The sequence below is a fragment of the Cicer arietinum genome, chromosome 1, assembly GCF_000331145.2.
Source record: "Cicer arietinum cultivar CDC Frontier isolate Library 1 chromosome 1, Cicar.CDCFrontier_v2.0, whole genome shotgun sequence".
Taxonomy (NCBI): Eukaryota; Viridiplantae; Streptophyta; class Magnoliopsida; order Fabales; family Fabaceae; genus Cicer; species Cicer arietinum.
In genome coordinates this window covers 50,583,800-50,602,508 of record NC_021160.2, presented here as the reverse complement: position 1 = coordinate 50,602,508, position 18,709 = coordinate 50,583,800, and the positions used below count along the sequence as shown (strand labels likewise).

Sequence of the window (18,709 nt, the reverse complement as noted above, 5' to 3'; positions counted from 1 at the left end):
GTAAGGGCCAACCATAATGTTTTCCCATGACAATCCTTTTCTTAAATCTCAATTTGCAATAAGTTTCTCATATTCCTTAAACCTACCACAATGTGCAACTTGGACATATTAAATATTGAAGTTTTCAAACACATCATTTTCCAATTAAGTAAAAAATTTCCCATACAATTATGTCAATCCAACTCTAATCCATAAGTGCTTGTATTACAAGTATGGGACCATTACCATCCTTTTCATAAAATAGCAACAAAAATAAAAACACTATTTTATATCACGTATCTTGCATCATCATGGACCACACTTTTGTTTCTTTTATTGCAAGTGATACTACTACACTATTCTAATTGCCAATTTTTTGTGACATGTTCCTAGAATACAATTCTAGTTTGAATTAACAAGAAGCATCTTCAACCAAGAGTTGAAGACAATTGGTGAGTGTTCTTGGAGGGAATACATGTCTTTCTATGCACAAGTAGCTTCAACAGCTAAACTCTTCGATACTCCTTTACAAGGGTTTCCAAATGTATCCGTTGATACTCCAACACTACAACTGCTTGATCCAATGCAAGCCTGTTAAAAAGATCATTTGAGTTGGTCAGGACCAAAGTGAAACCTAAAAACTTAGCAAGTAAACCAAAGATCTAACATTACGTTGGTCAGAGTGGAATTGGATTTAGATCGATTAAACAAGGTATCGAGTTCAAGACTTGTGAATGGAAAAAACATGGTTGGAGAGGAGACTCCACTAAAGGTGACCGAGCAACTAAGTCCCAGCGAGGGATTAGTCGTTGACAAAGCTGGTGGATATCTCACACCAATAACATAGTTAACAAAAAAAGAGAAACATAACAAGTTTGCAAGGGAAGAGGAATCTAGATAAACACCTTCTGTACAATTGACAGCGCCTTATTGCTGCTGCAGCGTCCGTGATAGAAGTTTCCACAAGTCCCTAGTGGTGTTCCATAGCTTGCAAATTTGATGGAAGAAATGACTTGATTATGAATAGGACACTTGAGCAACAATGCAGGCCCTATCTTCCTTCCTGATTCTGTATCTGAGTTCCATAAGTCTATTGGAGGTGGATGAGATTCAGATACATGTGCACACAAACTTCCTAGCTCTTTTGTAGCAAATGATATTTGTGCTGGATCACCGCCACTTTCCTCAAATAATACAAGAATGTTGTCATTTGGTTTCAACCAAAATCGCGGTACATGGTATCTGCAGGATTAGTTTCTCAGTTACATCATAGATCAAGATTATTTTCACGATTCAATTACTTTTGTCATTGAAAATTACCAACACTTACAATGTTTGTGATGGTTTTCCGCAATTCTTTCGACATTTAGATGAAGTATAAGGTCCTCTATAGTTGCATGAGTCTGTGCAACCGGCATTTGAAGAGACATATGTAGGCCAGTATCGCCCAATGCTTTGTCCGTTTACCCAAGCCTCGCCTTTTCCCATCCCCGTGAAGTCAATTGCAACTGGATTGCTGCCGGACGGAGCATCGAAGTTTGTCTAATGCAACATGTACTACATTGGTTAGTACCAAAAACATTTTTCATATAGTAGCACTCCCTTCATTTAAATTGCATTATGCCACCACAAGTAAGAAATATTCTGCATATAATATGAAAATCGGATTACCTTGTACCAAGTCAATGGTTGGTTCTTAGGGAAGGTAGATTGTGAATTCCACTCTCCAGAACTTCCAATAGATAGACCTAACTCTTCACCTTTTAGGCCAACCTGTATCAAAAAATTAAGAGCACACTATGAGAGTTGAACCAGAAAGAAGGAACAATAGATTAGTCTCGAATCAAAAGTTAAGATTGACCTGATATGTCCACTTCTGAGAGGAGAGATCGAGAGTGTTGCCATTCTTCAAACCTTTCAATATCACTGGACCAGTGATCCCTGCTCCCACCGTGTCAAAAAAAGCTCCATAGTTCTGATGTGTATAAGGTTCATGTTAGCTTATATAGTAACGAGAAAATTCATAACTTCATAAATATTTTCTATTTGTAATTCCTTATATACATTATAATTAGAAAAACTGAACCTGAAGTCCCACTGTTAAACTCAGGAGATCAATACTGTTCTTTCCAGAAACTAGTGTGATGGGGATGTCCACATTAAGTTTAGCTTTGCCACTGTTTCCTGCTTGACTCCCTGAGAGTTTTTCAATTATATCATAGATAATTACTATTCAATAATTCAAAAAAGAAAACTGAAAAGGATATATTTGGAAAGAAAAGCAGTCTACACTAAAAAAGGGTATTGCCTTTATATATTATTATAGACTTACCTGCAAGCTTTCCATTAATGAAAGCATGAAGAGCATGGCCAAGTGATTCAATGTGAAGGACAGTTTGAGAACCAGGATCATCCTTAAGATCAATGCTTTAAAAATAAACACAAGAGAATTGTTATCAAGAAGCAGAGTCATGGGTAAGAGGAAATACTTTTCAAACTTGGAGGCTTGTCTACCTTAATGAGTACCACAAGTAGTCACTTCTATCGGCTGTGGTATTTATTTGCTCCAGTAAACCAATTTTTGAGGATGACTCAACCTTTGAAATACCGACAGGTTCGCTTATCCAACTCCATTTTGAACTAGAAGCGTCTAAAGAACCGATATCTTCTTTTGAAGATTCAGTTGTGAAGCTTGAAATCACAGTTGCAGAATTAATCTGCCATACAAAATGTTACTTACTTTTCGGACAAGCAAATAAGAGAAGTCACAAAATGAATAATAATCACACTTTCTAAGTAACTCCATCAAATTAAACTATCTATTTTGATTGCGATAATCGTCATGGAACTATTCGTTATTGAAGCAACATAACACAAATTTAAGGTAAATCAAACCTTTGCAGTATTAAGCACAACATTCTTGCAATCGGGTAAGATGCTCACAGACCATGCAGGCAAGTGATATGAGTTGCCACTGAAGTTTACAGTTACATCAGATTTAGTGTCAACGTTAGCGAGGAAGGCAGCACATACCGACTCTGTCCTGTAAACTGCAGCCTGAGGTTTACATAGTAAAAGACTGTTAGGGCCTAATTTAGGGAAATAAACTTACAAGTTTGATAAACTAGGAGAATTTTAGGCACATATATAATTCATCCAAAATTTCAATACATACCAACTATACCTCTAAGTTTTGACCAAGAGATGTAATCTTGGGATCAGTAGCTATTAATGCTTCTTCACAAAGCTTAATGGCTTTGTGTACATCTTTAAGGTGGCCCCACTTTGGTTGCCTAATAATTCCTGCAGCATACAGTAAACATATTAAAAAAAACACAAAAATTGTCCAGTGTAATTTCTCTTCTACATATAAGAAATAAACTATACATGCTATAAATACTATTTATGTGTCTTCTTTTATGCAGTATGAAAGTTGAAGGAATGCATACCGTACTCATCGATTGGTGCATCATAATCATAACTTGTAGCAATGAACGGTCCACCAGAAGTTCTGTCAAAGTTGGTCCCTCCATGGTACTGTTTTTGAGCAAGCAATTAAAGAATGATATAGTATCATGTAGTATGATGTACAGTTGAAATTGAAAAAAACATTAGTTCAGGTTGCAATACCATATAGTAATTTTGAAATGTTCCGCCTCGTTGGAAAAAGCGTGCCACGGCGAATGCGAGATCTTCCACAGGTCTATAAGGAACAGCACCACCAAATGAAAGAAACCTACCATTCCAAATAGTTCAAAAGATTGAAAAAATAACAAAAAGAAGATGCAAAATCCATCAGATCAATATGGAGGAATACACTTCAATGAAATAATGAAATGGTTTATATAAGAAAGGACACTAACCATCCACTCCAATTCTCAGTCCACATTTTCGGCTTTGTATTCGAGTTTGGTGTGAATTGATCGCAGTAAAATCCATTGCATGTATTAATCTGCGAGCGGTTAAAGTAAAAATCAAGTAAAATGAATGTCAACAGCATACTAAGATTCCTTTTTCTCGAACACAGACAATTATCAAGTAAATCATAAACCGGAAACACTTTTAGGATGTTCAGTATTGTGTTCTGAGAAGAGAAATCAAGGTGGAATGCGAGAAGCTATCTCTGCTAGCTTCACGTTGCCGCACGTTCGTATCAGGAAAAAATACAATTTCCAAACATAATGTTGACATATTAAAAGAGAAAACTTACAATAGGATCAGGAGCATCTCCTTGCTGACACATGACCCAAGGAACACCAGTATCAAGAGATGTAGCCATTGTTGCTGCCCAATTGATGTAGGATTTAGCAGAAGAACCATATGCTGAATCAATGTTTCCATACTCATTTTCAATCTGTCATTGGAAAGTGCAAAAACTCTCACATTAACAAAAATATCTTAATCATACTTCAAGAGCTACATGTTAGTAATTTCTTTTAAAGACAAAAAAGAAAATAATAAAACCTGAGATAAAATTATAGGTCCACCCTGTGATGCATATAGTTTCTCTTGCTTCATGAGATCAACAATCTTAGCCGTGAATCGTTTCATTTCTGCCTGAAAACAAATTTTTCTGAAAAGTTAACTCGAATTTAAGGACAATAGAATGAAGCAGAAGGGTGAAGGTTACCTTGAATGGTTCATTGTCGGTTCGAAACTTAATCCCAGGAATGAAGTGCAGCCAAAGAGGGAAACCACTGTTATGAAGTTAAAACCCTCAATCAGACATGAACACCCCAGAAAAATAATAGACAGAAAGGAACAAACTTTACCCATAGTTCCATTCAGCACAAGCGTATGGACCGATTCGGAGATGCACATATAGACCTGCCTCAGCTACCGTCTTTACAAATTTCACCAAATCCTTCCTCCCATCAAAATTATACTGCAAAAATCAATTTCATGTCAATGCTAATAGCTTTTCTAAGCTAAATCTGTCTTTTTTATCAAAACTAGACCAAAAAAGTATTCAACATTTCATGCTTTCAAGAATTAGCAATTCAGCTTAACAAGGACACTTCTTTTTCTTTTCCTTTTTTTTTTTTTCACTACTAACCTGTTTGGAGAAACAACTTAATTAAGCGCTTATAACATAAGTGTTTTCATAAACTATTTTATAGAATAAGCTGAAAACAACTAATGAACATTTCATAAGCTTTTTATATAAGCTCTCTCAAATAGCTTTAAAAATGTTTAGCTCAGTAGATAGTCACGAATAACTCAATCCAAAGAGGCATTATAGCTGCAGTGCAAACTCTTCTTTCACACATTTCATTTGTGTTTGACTAATCAGAAAACTAATCACAATTAACAAATGCAATACAATGGTGAAATGAAAGCAAGAGGAACAATATGACATAACAGAAAAGAACAAAGAAAATAGAAACCTGGCCTCGAACTGGTTCATGTAAGTTCCAGAAAACATAGGTTTCAATCACATCAAGTCCTCCATCTTTGGATTTCTGAATAAGGTCTGGCCACATCTACAACAACAGATTCAACACTGTTTTAAGATCAAAGACAATGCAAGAACACGCAAAATCAGAGAGAGAGAGAGAGAGAGAGAGACCTGTGGAGTACTACGAGGGTAGTGAATAGAACCAGAAATCAAGACCCTGCGTTTACCATCAATGACTAATGCTCTATGATCATACTCCACATTGGCACAAAACATCATTGGGAATAACCAAAGAAGAACCAACACAATCTGGGTCACTTCCATGGTCTTTTTTTGGGGAACAAACACAAAACAAAACCCACAAGGAAAGAAAGAAACTTTTCTCTTCTCTGAATCAAAATGGCAATGGTAATAAACAATCTTATTTTGGTTTATCTGTTACGCATGCTTCTGCGTTTTGAGTCACGTGCGTGTGTAGCAGAAGAAGAAGAAGAAGATTGTGCACTCTATGAGAAGAAGGAGTGGTGCATGCCAGGTGTCAACTGTGTGTTGACAAAGAAAAAGGTTGTCGGTGGTGACATCCTCGACTTCTTCTACTGCACCCACTTTATGCTTTTTGGATGCATTTTATTTTTTTAATGAAACACGGTTTGGATCTTAAATATCAATATAAATAAAAAATTTAATTTTTTTATTTATTTATCTTCTCTTATATTTTAGATTGAAGATGGTAAAATTTTTGTACTATAATCTTTTACATAAATTTAGCATTGTTTAACCAACTCAAACACATGCATTGTATTTTTAACCAAAATAGTAAAAAATGCATCTTCTTTTGAAGACATATTAGGTAAATATCTAGTTTTGAAAACTAATTAAATGGCATTGGAGGGTGGAAGTGAGCAGCCTAACTAACTCACCCATATCACTACCAACAATTAATACTACTACTATAATAATATTGCATTATTGGAGATTTTTTGTGACGTGGATATCATTTTTGTTTTTTTAATCAAGTTAATGAATTTCTTGAGGATATTAGTTAAGAATTAATTATTTAATGAGATGTTTTAATTAATTAAAAAAAGGCAATTGTTAAATAAGTTTATTTTTTCTGAGGCAAAAAGAGAAGCGACTATTATGAGATGGTGACATTTTGTTGGAGTAATGACAGCAGAATTCAAATTTCAAAGGTCACCCGTACATCTAATTTTGCACCTAAGTATGACAAATGAGTGCTTCCTTTTTCTTTATTTTTTTTATGTAACTTTGGTAGGTTCTTTGCTTTAATAATTTGCTAAGCATCTTTTCTCTTGTTTTCTTCTTTTTTTAATTCTATGTATTTATATTTATTGGTTGTTAGTCCAGTTTCAATATCATAGCATGATCAGAGGGGTGATCAATATATAATATAGACCGTAACATTATATTATTGTTTTAGACATTTTATCCTCATAAAATATGAAATTTCAATTTTTTAAAAGAAATGATCAGAACACAATTAGGTTTGGGATTTTTCCAAAAAAAAAATTAATAAAATAGTAAAATGACTATTTTATAGCATTATTGGATTTTGTGGGAGTAGAGAAGTAGCTGGAGTGTCAAGTACATTATTCTAAATTAAGAATCAATGATGATAGAAAGAAAAAGACATTTTTGGGCTTGATGGCTTGGTAGCCTATTCATGTCCTAAATTATGGTTGTTGAGTAATTCAACGACCCAAATACAAGTGAAACCATGTGTTTGATTGGTGGCATTGTTCAAAATCTTCATAATTCCCATGCACAACCTTCTACTTCTATTTGGGTAAGGTGACTAACAAATTCAAGTTAGTATTTGAGTGATTATAATGAGTTGTGTATTTTTTGTGTTTGACAACACTTCTTTTATAAGAAGAATTTAGGTTCAATCAATCTTGATTTTATTAAGTGTGTATATGGTCATTACTAAGTGTAAGAAGGAGTTGAAGCGACTAACATAAGGTGTTATAGGTCTAGTAAATGTGTGACTCAACAATCCTGTGGTTTAAATCTGAGCACATGTTAGGACTCTTGCCTCCCAAATTATCAGCTCTTGATGACGATGTAGTAACTTATATGATGTGTGTTTTTTCTTCTCGTAGAAGTGGAAATAATTGATATAGTTCATCACTTATAGTCTTTTCCAAATCTAATATCTTTTGTTGGCTCTTGTATTTTTCTTATTTTTTGAGATATATGAACTTATAATTGTAATTTGGCTTTGTTTAGAAACTCAATACCTCCCTAAATATAGTTTTTTTTTTTTATTAAAAAAATGAAGCAATTTTTAAAAGGAAAGGGTTTCATTTGATCTGAATTGTGATAATATGTTTCCCATGTGGCACGTGTAAGCATATGCAATTATAACACATCATCACTTGATAACATTTGAGTGTCATAGTATGTGTTGTTCAATGCGGGAAAGTCCCAAATTATCTCGAGAATGTCTTCCTTTGTTTTTTTCAATCTGAAGTAAAAATATTTTTAAAATTCACTAAACACCTACACTACTCCATTAAATTATTTATCTTTTTCTTCTGCTTTACTCCTTCAAATACTTTTTATTGTTCTAAAATATTCATATACTCATTTAATCCAATGGTTCCAAAATATAGACCTATTATGACCACCTAAAGCAATGCTAGCTCCATTGTATCTTTCACCTCTTATTGGTTTCGTTTGTTTCGTTAAAATTTCTAAATTGAAATTTTTTGTATCAAATTGCATACTTCTCTATCTTTAATTTCCAAACGGAAGCATAATAATAATAATAATGTCAATGGTGATAGATTACCTCTATTCCATCCTCTTATCTCAAAGCAACCGTAAACTGGACCTTTCAACAACTCATGCAAGTGGGATAAATTAATGTCCATGAATTACTTCCCTTTACTAAAAAGTCAACATCATGTCAAAATGTCTCTCTGTTTGTTTTAAATTTTAGTGTATTTTCTTCATTTTCAACATAGCTTGTTGAAATTTTCAATCAAGTGTAAGATTAGCCTCATTAATGTTTTATAAACATATCATCACACTTAAAAATTTGCTATTCACCGACCCATTCACAAATAAATACAAAAATTATTCTGATAATACTTACATAGTCACAATTTTAAATAAAAATTATTTTGATATATACAAAAAAGAAATATACATCATTTAATTATTTTAAAATACAAATTATTTAATCAATTTATTTTGTCTATGTCTAATTAACGAATCTAAGTCTAGCAACCAGACTCGTTCAATTAATCATTCGAAAAAGTGTTTAATCGATTTTATCCTATATGATGCAATAAAATAAACACTTGAACTTAGTATTAGAAATGCTTGATCGGAGAAACAACTTAGCCAACCTAAAATATCATTATCATAAAACTTCCTAAAATTGGAAGGAAAAAAAAACAAAATAAAATATGGGACTTGTTTCTTAAGATAGCAGCAAATACAATTGATTATTTCTTCTTTTTTCAGAACAATTTCAAGTTACAAGTAAATGCTAAGCAATCATTCCCATCTTTTTTTGCCCACACAACCACTTGAGATCCCATCCCACTATTTTTCCTGCCTTCCTAAGCAAAATCCAACTGGCTAGCTAGCTACTACAATAATGTCTTATTTGACACACTACCTTTCAATAATTAATTAATCTCCAATATATATATATACATATATATATTCAGTAGACCAATTCCATAAATTTTTTTAAAATTTTTAAAATATTTAATTAAATAATTTTAAATGAACGTATAATAAAATTTTGAAAAAATATAAGTAAATATCAATGAATTACAAAACTATGAATTTCAAATTTAAATTTTTGTTTGTTTAATGAATAACATATAATGTCATTAATCAACTATTGAATTAATGAAATTTATCGTTTAAACAGAATAAATTATTTCAAAACTACTTACAGAGTCAACGGATCCTTAATATATAAAATCCGTTGACTCTATGAGTAAGTCTGAGGTATATACATGTGTGTTAGATATGACTCATAACTATAATTGTGATAAATAGATAGATCTGTTAAATATTTCAAAAATAACTTTGTAAATTGGACCATAGTATATAGTAGAATATGTAATTTGCAAAATTAAATATGGAATAGAGAATCGTAGAAATAAAATTGTATTGATATAATAAAAAAAATAAGTTGTTAATTACAATAGATATGAGATGCTATTTATATATAAATTCTAAAGTGACTATTACAACCAAGATAGAAATAATTTGCAACTAACATAAATTAACTATAACTTTATCTAAATATAAGTTCTACATTTTAAGCCTTAAACTTGAATTACTATACAAAGAAATTGCAGCTATTATTCAATAAATAAATAAAACGAAGATATAATTAGTCAAATTCTATGATCAATTTCATTTCAGTTGTTCTTTGTTATTATTTTTTTTGAACCGACATTATGTTCTAACATTAAGCTAATTAATTAGTATATACTAACAGCTAAATTTTGGTGACTAAACATTCTACCTAATGTTAAGATAACCCTTTTGAAATCCTCAATAAATTTGATGACTCCTTCCATCACTCACACTCGAAGAAGCAAAGACAATTCCCTCTGAAACAAAGTCATAATGAAATTCCAAAAGCCTCTGTTGAGTCTCTCATATTTTGTAATAGTCTTTCTCATTCTGAGCACACCAACTTCATCACAATCACAATCACCAGCTCCATCACCTTCATCATCAGCTCCAACAGACATAATCAGAATCCTTAAAAAAGCAGGAGGATTCACCACACTGATCCGTCTCCTTCAAACAACACAAGTAGCAACACAAATCAATGCACAGCTCCTAAACTCAAACAATGGACTAACACTCTTTGCACCAAATGACAATTCCTTTTCTACCCTCAAACCTGGTTTCCTCAATTCCCTTAACGACCAACAAAAGAATGAACTCATTCAATTCCATGAACTACCAACTTTTGTTTCCATCTCAAATTTTGATACTTTAAGCAACCCCGTTCGAACACAGGCCGGCGATGATCCTAAAAGGTTGGCATTGAACATAACAAGTTCGGGGAATCAAGTGAATTTAACAACAGGTGTTGTTAATGCTACTGTTGGTGGTAGTGTTTTTTCTGATCATCAACTTGCTATTTATCAAGTTGATAAGGTTCTTCTTCCCAGGGATTTCTTCGTTCCTAAGTCACCTCCACCTGCTCCTGCACCACAAAAGAGTAAGGAGGCTTCTAAGAAAAAATCTACAGAGGGTCCTTCATCTTCAGATGATAATGATCAATCTAATGCTATCACTTTCAAGGATAAAAATGGAATCATAATGTTGCTCGTTGCATTTGCTTTAGTGTTTTCATTGTGACTCTTATGAGAGGTTGAACAAAGTTACAAACTCAGTATGCACAATTCAGAAACTCTGTTAGTTTTGTTGTTGAATTTCACATCAATGCTTTGCAGCATTTTTTAATGATTGTCATTTATTTTATTTCTTGAGGGTCAAGTCAAGTTTGTGGTGATAAATTGTATTCAATTTTGAAGATTTGTTTATTTTCTTTCTTCTTTATTAGTTGTCATTTTTTGTTGAAAAAGTAAAAAGCTCATATCTTGTGTTTTGTTATAATGAGAAGTTTTGTGTACTATTGTAAGATGAACTTGTGAAAATACTTATAGCTGTACGAGTTCACGACTGCATTATCATGGATTGTAGGACAGACACAAAACAACAAGTTGAAATATATGGAGGTTACAATTTAGTGTATAATAAATTCTTATTAATTCAAGTGATATTAGTGACTATTTTACCATTGTTCGTGAAGGATTTTAAAATGTATCTTAAAGTTATAAGGTGAAACTTTACGGTGAAACATATACTTATGGACAAATTTGGTGATGTTGGCTACAACTTCCAACTAATGGCAACATTGAAGGGCACTTTGAGTTTTATCTTGACATTATAATCTGGTTTCATACTTTTCCAAATGCATCTTAACGCCTTTTTGTTTTCAAAGTGGAATACTCTATCATGGCACGTTTTGCTAACTTGCAATGAGAAGTTTTCTAATTTTAAAGATTTAATTATATTGAAACATAAGAAAATATATACTATTATTAAAGTGAAAAATATGTCAGATCCATCAATACAAACCGTCTAATATACAATTTGTCCTACATAAACTTCGTAACGTTTTAAATTAGTCTATTCCTACCATCAAACCAAAACTGACTAAAACCATCTAAGCCAAAACTAATATACCAACCTAGAAAAACAAACCAAGACTCATTTGTCTATTTATTTTCTTCTTTCAAATATATACAGTAATTAACTCCAAGATAAAAACCAAAGATATCCTTTTTTCTATCAACAAAAAACAAAGATGTCCCAATTATTGTTTACTAGTTTGGGCTGAAAGCCCATTTGTCTATTTTTTTTATGTACATATATATAAAAGAAATATCATTAAGACATGTGATTAAGAACAAATTTTGGGATAGCAATTGTCTCCCAAATGAAAATATAACAAAAGTATTTATATGTTATACTTTTTATGAGAGCTAAAAAACAAAAGTGGCTCCTAAGGTGAGGGCTCCTTTTTATGTGTATACAGTATACATAGTATAAAAGATCTCTGAGCACGATTGATCAAATGGCTCTTAATTATCCACCGATGAGGAAAGTAAAGGCTAATTTCAATCCAATTTTTTATTTTATTTTTTGTTTGCTGTTGTTAATGGTGATATTATTATATAAAGATACTACATACTATCATGGGAAAAGAGAAAGTGCAACCTCCTCAACTATATCAAAATCACTACCTGTGGGATCAGCTTCACTCTCATCACAAATATAACTTCTTTTCTTATCCCCTAATATAATAAATGAATTACATTCATCCATTACTACTATTGCATAAAACAATATGTTTGTGGAGAAACTTCAAACCCAAAAATAAAGAAAAATTTGATTATAATATACACAATTGAATAACAGAGTTTCTTTAAATACTATGTTTGAATATCTGACAACTTGTTATACTTTTAACTCTACTTATATACATTTTTTATAAATAATTTTTTTATCCGTATATCACTTGAATTTTTTTCAATAGTTCACTGCTCATCACATCAATATTTCAGACCCAAAATATTGATGTAACCAAAAGTGATGCCAATAAAAATAAGATAAAAGATCCTTATTCTCTCCAATGACAGATTATTCATACCACCAAAATCACAAGTAGAGAACTATAACATTCCACCTACCAATCATTTCCTAATCCTCAATATAAATCCATCCCCTCCTTACTCTCCAATTCACACATCCAACATACAACAAATTAGCAAAATATCCAATCATCAAAAACCAAACATGAAACAACAAATTCTATTTTCATTCTCACTCTTTCTACTCACATTCTCCTCATTCTATTATCCCATTAACACAGCATCAACAGCACCAGCATCATCCCCAAAACTTGCACCAGCACCAAAATCACCATCACCAGCATCATCAAAACCATTAGTCCCAACGTTACCAGACACCTCTGATTCCACCACACCAGACGACATAACCAAAATCCTTAAAAAGGCGAAAACATTCGCCATCCTAACCCGTCTCTTAAAAACAACCGAAATCGTGGACAACTTAAACTCGCAGCTCATAACAGCAAAATCCGGAGGACTAACAATCTTCGCACCCGATGACTCGGCTTTCTCGAATCTCAAACCCGGGTTCCTCAACTCGCTAAACGAAAACAAAAAAATTGAACTTTTACAGTTCCACATTCTTCCACAGTTTGTTGACAGCAACAATTTTGATTCTTTAAGTAACCCAGTTGAAACAGTAGCTGGTAAAGACCCTTTGAAGCTTCCATTTAATGTTGAATCCCTTGGTAACAGTGTTAATATTTCAACTGGTGTTGTTAATGCTACTGTTACTGGTGTTGTGTATCAAGATAACAAGCTTGCAATTTATCGTTTGGATAAAGTTTTGCTTCCTTTGGATTTCTTTCCTTCTAAGGTACATGCTTCTGCTCCTGTTGCTGCAAAAGCACCTAAAGCTGATGATCATAAGGATAAATCATCTTCTGCAGAAGATAATGAGGATGGTGAGACAACGCAGGGTCAGAAAAAATCTGGAGCAGTGAGTTTCATTACAATTGAAGGAACAAGAACAATGTTGGTGTCACTTGGAGTAGCTTTTGTTGCTGTTGCAATGATTTGAAACAATTGAGCATGTTTCTTTTGTTTTCTTTTTTCTTTTGAACTTTGTTTTCCTCTGTTCTGATATTGGTGTGAACCATGTTTTTTCCTTGTAAAATTGTCTGAATATTTGGTTTGAGTAATTTGATTTAATTTATATTTATGGATTAAATTAAAACAATCTCTATTGGAATTTCATGCATCTTGCACGATCATTCATCGGTAGATTCTTGAATAGTCGTGTGAGGTGTCTTATTTTGTGATAATTTACGTTGGTTATATTGGATATATTCTCATTCAAAGTAATTAATGTTTGTAATTTAAAAAATGAAAATGTTTAATGTTGATAATTTAAGAGATCAAAATAAAAAGAAAAAATAAATTAAATAGCCAAAGTATTTTAACGTTTGAAACTTAAGAAATTAAAATAAAACGAAAAAAATTTAGAGACTAAATTAAAATTTGAAAATAACATAAAAGACCAAAAAGTGTAATTTAACTATTTTCTTATAAAAAAAAAGGCTACAACCGAGGCCACCCCTCCACACATTCTCCTTTCATAATAGCCCACAATTATGTTTGTTTCTCTTGTAAAATGAATATAAAAAAAATGTTTTGCCAAATAAATAGATGCAAAAATATCATTAGTGTCGCTCGTTTAAACTAGCTTGTTACCCCAGCTATAACAATCCTCTTCAACACCAAATATTATTAAAGATAAAAATACAAAAGAAATAAGGGGTAATAGTCAAACCTAAATACATCAAAAGAATTTAAAATAGGAAGTTTAATTATATTCTTAAAAAACTCCTCCAAAATATAAGGATGAATGATATTTCACCAAACAAATCTCTGTATGGAAATCACAAAATTAGCCAACAAATTGGCGCAAGAGATTCCCTCCCTAAAAAATAAGAACATTGAAACATCTTTTGGGAGGTGAGATAAATACAATTTTTTTTCATTTTTTTCAAAGTCTCTAAGGGACAAGTTGTGAGTTTCAGAAAACAACAACCATTAAACTTGAATTACATTCTAACCAAAGGTTATGTCACCATTTCTCAAAAGTTATCTCAATCGTTAGTATGGCACCCATTGAGTCTACAAAAATAGCATTGTTAATACCAAGAGGCATAGCGAGCCATCCAAGAGAAGCGGCACTACGATATCTGAAAAGACCACCATAAGAAGAATTCCAAGGACTGCCTTTAGCGCTTCATATGTATTACACTTAATCATATAGTAAGGATGAAACTGTCAGACGGCCTAAACAATTCTTGAAGCTTTAAGTAAGTGGTATGTGACAGAGACATAACCCAACAAAAAGTAGTCAAAAGCTAAGAAGATATATGTAGGGAGCTACATTTTCCAGACAAAGACATGTTGGAAACAATTAGAGAAATTTATCAGTGAAGAAGAATTTATTTGTTGAAGAATTTTGATTAATTCCGACAAAATCAAATGCAGCAGAAACATTAACCACACATATATGACCACGTCTCTCACTTGAGGACTCCAATTAGACCTGTAAAACATACAAAAAGCTATAAGACAAGTTAGTCATTAAGATTCCCCCAAGTCACAAACAAATGCGTTGGACAAAGGAGCAATCAAAAAAAAGATGTTGAGTAGTTTCAGCGTCATGGCCACAAAGAGAATAAACAGACACATTAGTAAAACCTTTTTTTCAAAGAATCTCTTCAATGGGCATCATTCCAAGATAAATTCTCCAGAGAATAAAGGAACGAGACAGAGGAACACAATTATTACATATAAGCTTAACCCAAGGAGTAGAAATTCCATAAGACCGTAGAAAAGTGTATGCATCTTCGAAGCTTAAATCACCAGAAGTTGAAAGAGACTAGACTAAGCGATCATAAGTCTCAAACATAGAAATAATAGTACTATCGACCTCGTCGCACACAAGACTAGAGTTTAAAGTACTAGAAATAGTCCAAGTGTCGTTAACTATGAAATTCTTAATCTTAGCCTGAAGAAGAGGATAATCTTCAATAGGAATGTCAAGTAAATCAGAAATCGTGTGAAATAACCAAGAATGATTCTAAAAATTAATAATGTGGCCATCACCAAGTTGTTAGGAAACATTATCATTAATTAAAGAGAGATGAAGATAAATATCTTCATTTTTAATAGGGGACGATATACGATACTTAATTTGAGAATTATTACGAAGAGTTCTACTACGTATTAAATAAGATCATTGAGTACTTGAATAAAAAAATCCCATAAAAGTTTCAGCAGACCAACAATGTTAATGATTTTTATGGAACGCAAACTCAAATCTCCCTCTTCAATTGGTTGGCAAACATTTCTCCAAACAACCATATAACATTTTTTTGAGAGATGTTCTGATACCAAATAAAATTACGAATCCAACTTTCTAAAGATTTAATAAAAGCAATAGGCACAAATATAAAAGCATTTAATGTATAATAGTGTTCACCTAGTGCATCATTTCCATTATAAAGAGAATCATTCATTTCCACACTAAGAATTTGGTTTTAATAGGATTAGCAATAGACAAAAAATGCACCTTCCGAACTTTTTCTTTAAAAGAAACAATAAAACACATTTAAATATGAAAGTTTTTTTTATTTTAATTAAAATAAAATAAAAAAGTTGATTTAAGAATGATTTCTAAATGAAAGCAACACGTGCATGCATCTCTATCTATCTCCTATATAATCACCCACCTAGATCAAATTGAGCTCTCACTCTGTTTTCCTACATTCACAAGCAAAAATAAATAAAAATAAAGTTGCTCCATGATTCAATCTTCAATGACGAGCCATCTTAATACCCTTACTAAAGTAATGATACACACACTATACTCACATTGCACACATCCAATTGTTCTCACATCTTATGCATCCCTTCACCTCACTCTCCCTAATTAGCCCCCAAATATCAATTTTTCTCTTTCCAAAACATCCTTTAAAGTCTCCATCATATTTGACACAACACCACACAAATCTCCCAACCATATAACAAAATTAAGTTCACAAATCACAATTAAACAAACCATTCACCCACCAATCATTTTCCACAAATCCCAATATAAACCCCCTATCTCCAATTACACTCATCACAAGTACAATTCCCATAAGTTCAAAACCCTCCACATTTTCCATACCCCAAAATGGTTAATAAAAATCAAAACCAATCTCTCTTATGCATCTCACTAATTTCACTACAACTAATTTCCCTCACATTAGCAACACTATCCCCTGCCACGTCACCAATTCAATCTCCCCCAAACCCACCCATTTCACCCCCAACAAAACCATTAATCTCCAAATTACCCCCATCACCAAATGACAAGAATACCCCTGAAAATCCATCCACAGATATAGCTCAAATATTAAAAACAGCAAATTCATTCAACATTTTCCTCCGACTCATGAAAACAACACAATTAATCAACCAACTAAACTCACAACTCATAACCATAAAATCTGGTGGATTAACAATTCTAGCACCAGAAGATTCCTCTTTCTCAGAACTCAAACCAGGGTTCCTCAACACACTCTCCAATGAACAAAAACTCGAACTTCTTCAATTCCACGTTATTACTGATTTTGTTTCAACCTCCAATTTCGATACTTTGACTAACCCTGTTAGAACACTTGCTGGAAACAAACCTGGAAAAGTTGAACTTAACGTGATTAGTTATGGTGGAAATGTGAACATTTCAACTGGACAAGTTAACACTACGATTAACGGAGTTGTATATAGTGATAATCATCTTGCTATTTATAAAGTTGGTAAAGTGCTTGTTCCGTCCGAGTTTTTTGGTAAAAAGAAAAGTGTGGCGGCACCATCTTTAGCCCCGGCGCCAGCAAAGGAGGATGCTAAGGCGCCGAAGGCTGATAAGGTGAAGCCGCCGTCATCAAATGATTCGTCGGGAACGACGACGCAAGTTGTTCCTATTGAGACCTCTGGTGGTATGAGAATTGACATGTGTGGAATGTTGGTGGCACTTGTTGGAATTGTTTATGTGGAGGTTCTTGCAACATAAACTAGTCATCTATATCTATGTCTAAATGCATGTTTGGATTGATGGTGAAATCAACGACAAAAAAAAAAACTACTTTTATTTAAACTTATACTAAATATACCAATAATAAACTAGCTACTATAATACTTTTTGTTTTTGAATGTTTATTTTGTTTGAGGAAAATGTTTGGAGTGTTTATGACTGAGCATTGGAAGTGAAAAATGAGGGAATCTTTGTATTTGTACAAGAATATATTATAATAAAGAAACGAGATTGATGTTATATTTGCTTAAAATGCATAAGTTAATTGGGGTGAGCTAAATATAATTTAGCTGAAGCGGGAATTAAAACTACGTACAAAGCAACATGTGGTCAAAGACTCGGTTACTTATACAAGTGATAAGAGGTTCTATTGATCCTGATGAAAAATAAAATCGGTTGGGTAGAGATGTATATAATGTGATGTGCATTTATGCATGTTTAATTCGAATCTTTAATAATTAGCACAATCTATATGTTCTCAATAATTAAGTCTTAAATTTCGAAGTGTTTTAGTTAAAATAAGAGGTAGTATTAAGACTCTTAGCTAAATTTTGACTAAAATTAAGTGACGTGACTAATTAAATACCCTTGTTTTTTTTATTGATCAGAAAATTTAGGTTTAATTGCAGTTTTGGTCTCTTTATTTTAGCTGAATCGCAAAAGTAGTCCCTCCATTTTATTTCTCCTCACTTTTGGTCCCTCGAAGAGAATTTTAGTTCAAAACTCGATGAAGTTTCATTTTTTCAAGTCACACCACACCATTTATAATCATAGATTTCAGGTACAATTGTTGTAACACGAGATCTTGAGGCATAGTATGATTTAAATAAACGCAAAAAAAAATGAAACTTTATCAAATTGTTGACCAATATTCTGTTTGAGGGATCAAAACTGAAGAGAAATAAAATGGAAGGATGACTTTTGCGATTCAACTAAAATATGAAAACTAAAACTGCAATTAAACCGAAAATTTATTACGTCACAAAATTGCACACTTGGAAAATTTAAATAGTCAAAAAATATATTTAAGTCTTTAGTTTATATATATTATCAATTTAAAGAGTT

The 18,709-nt window shown here is 32.5% G+C and overlaps 4 protein-coding genes and 1 long non-coding RNA gene across 5 annotated transcripts; 4 read left to right on the top strand and 1 right to left on the bottom strand.

Moving 5' to 3' along the window:
- Window positions 1–115: 115 nt before the first annotated feature.
- Window positions 116–6,000, bottom strand: LOC101490324 (beta-galactosidase 8-like). The gene is made up of 19 exons (XM_004487070.4): window positions 5,549–6,000; window positions 5,367–5,462; window positions 4,752–4,864; window positions 4,610–4,676; window positions 4,444–4,536; window positions 4,190–4,333; window positions 3,843–3,931; window positions 3,610–3,715; window positions 3,429–3,516; window positions 3,164–3,282; window positions 2,875–3,036; window positions 2,494–2,696; window positions 2,312–2,406; window positions 2,066–2,175; window positions 1,841–1,954; window positions 1,651–1,752; window positions 1,310–1,521; window positions 885–1,221; window positions 116–570 (listed from the first exon to the last, which is right to left on the bottom strand). Exons 1-19 carry the CDS (start codon window positions 5,699–5,701, stop codon window positions 463–465), a joined length of 2,511 nt encoding a protein of 836 aa, XP_004487127.1. The 5' UTR covers window positions 5,702–6,000; the 3' UTR covers window positions 116–462.
- LOC113787034 (uncharacterized) lies at window positions 1,404–3,627 on the top strand. Its single transcript, XR_003473225.2, has 2 exons — window positions 1,404–1,544; window positions 3,405–3,627. It is a non-coding gene; the product is annotated as an uncharacterized lncRNA (long non-coding RNA).
- Window positions 6,001–9,941: 3,941 nt separating the features above from the next.
- Window positions 9,942–11,032, top strand: LOC101490642 (fasciclin-like arabinogalactan protein 12). Its single transcript, XM_004487071.4, has one exon. The coding sequence runs from the start codon at window positions 10,001–10,003 to the stop codon at window positions 10,745–10,747; it is 747 nt and encodes a 248-aa protein (XP_004487128.1). The 5' UTR covers window positions 9,942–10,000; the 3' UTR covers window positions 10,748–11,032.
- A 1,648-nt stretch (window positions 11,033–12,680) lies between these two features.
- LOC101490972 (fasciclin-like arabinogalactan protein 11) lies at window positions 12,681–13,765 on the top strand. The gene has a single exon (XM_004487072.4). The coding sequence runs from the start codon at window positions 12,752–12,754 to the stop codon at window positions 13,604–13,606; it is 855 nt and encodes a 284-aa protein (XP_004487129.1). The 5' UTR covers window positions 12,681–12,751; the 3' UTR covers window positions 13,607–13,765.
- A 2,913-nt stretch (window positions 13,766–16,678) lies between these two features.
- LOC101491285 (fasciclin-like arabinogalactan protein 11) lies at window positions 16,679–17,884 on the top strand. Its single transcript, XM_004487073.4, has one exon. The coding sequence runs from the start codon at window positions 16,745–16,747 to the stop codon at window positions 17,621–17,623; it is 879 nt and encodes a 292-aa protein (XP_004487130.1). The 5' UTR covers window positions 16,679–16,744; the 3' UTR covers window positions 17,624–17,884.
- The last annotated feature ends 825 nt before the right edge of the window (window positions 17,885–18,709 follow it).

Bases quoted from the DNA above. Each gene is read 5' to 3' on its own strand.
- LOC101490324 (XM_004487070.4), bottom strand. From the start codon at position 5,701: ATGGAAGTGACCCAGATTGTGTTGGTTCTTCTTTGGTTATTCCCAATG. The intron at 3,283-3,428 runs GTATGCATTCCT...TGTATGCTGCAG, and splicing joins TGCACCAATCGATGAGTACG to GAATTATTAGGCAACCAAAG. The intron at 2,697-2,874 runs GTTTGATTTACC...TTTGTATGGCAG, and splicing joins TTGTGCTTAATACTGCAAAG to ATTAATTCTGCAACTGTGAT.
- LOC101490642 (XM_004487071.4), top strand. From the start codon at position 10,001: ATGAAATTCCAAAAGCCTCTGTTGAGTCTCTCATATTTTGTAATAGTC.
- LOC101490972 (XM_004487072.4), top strand. From the start codon at position 12,752: ATGAAACAACAAATTCTATTTTCATTCTCACTCTTTCTACTCACATTC.
- LOC101491285 (XM_004487073.4), top strand. From the start codon at position 16,745: ATGGTTAATAAAAATCAAAACCAATCTCTCTTATGCATCTCACTAATT.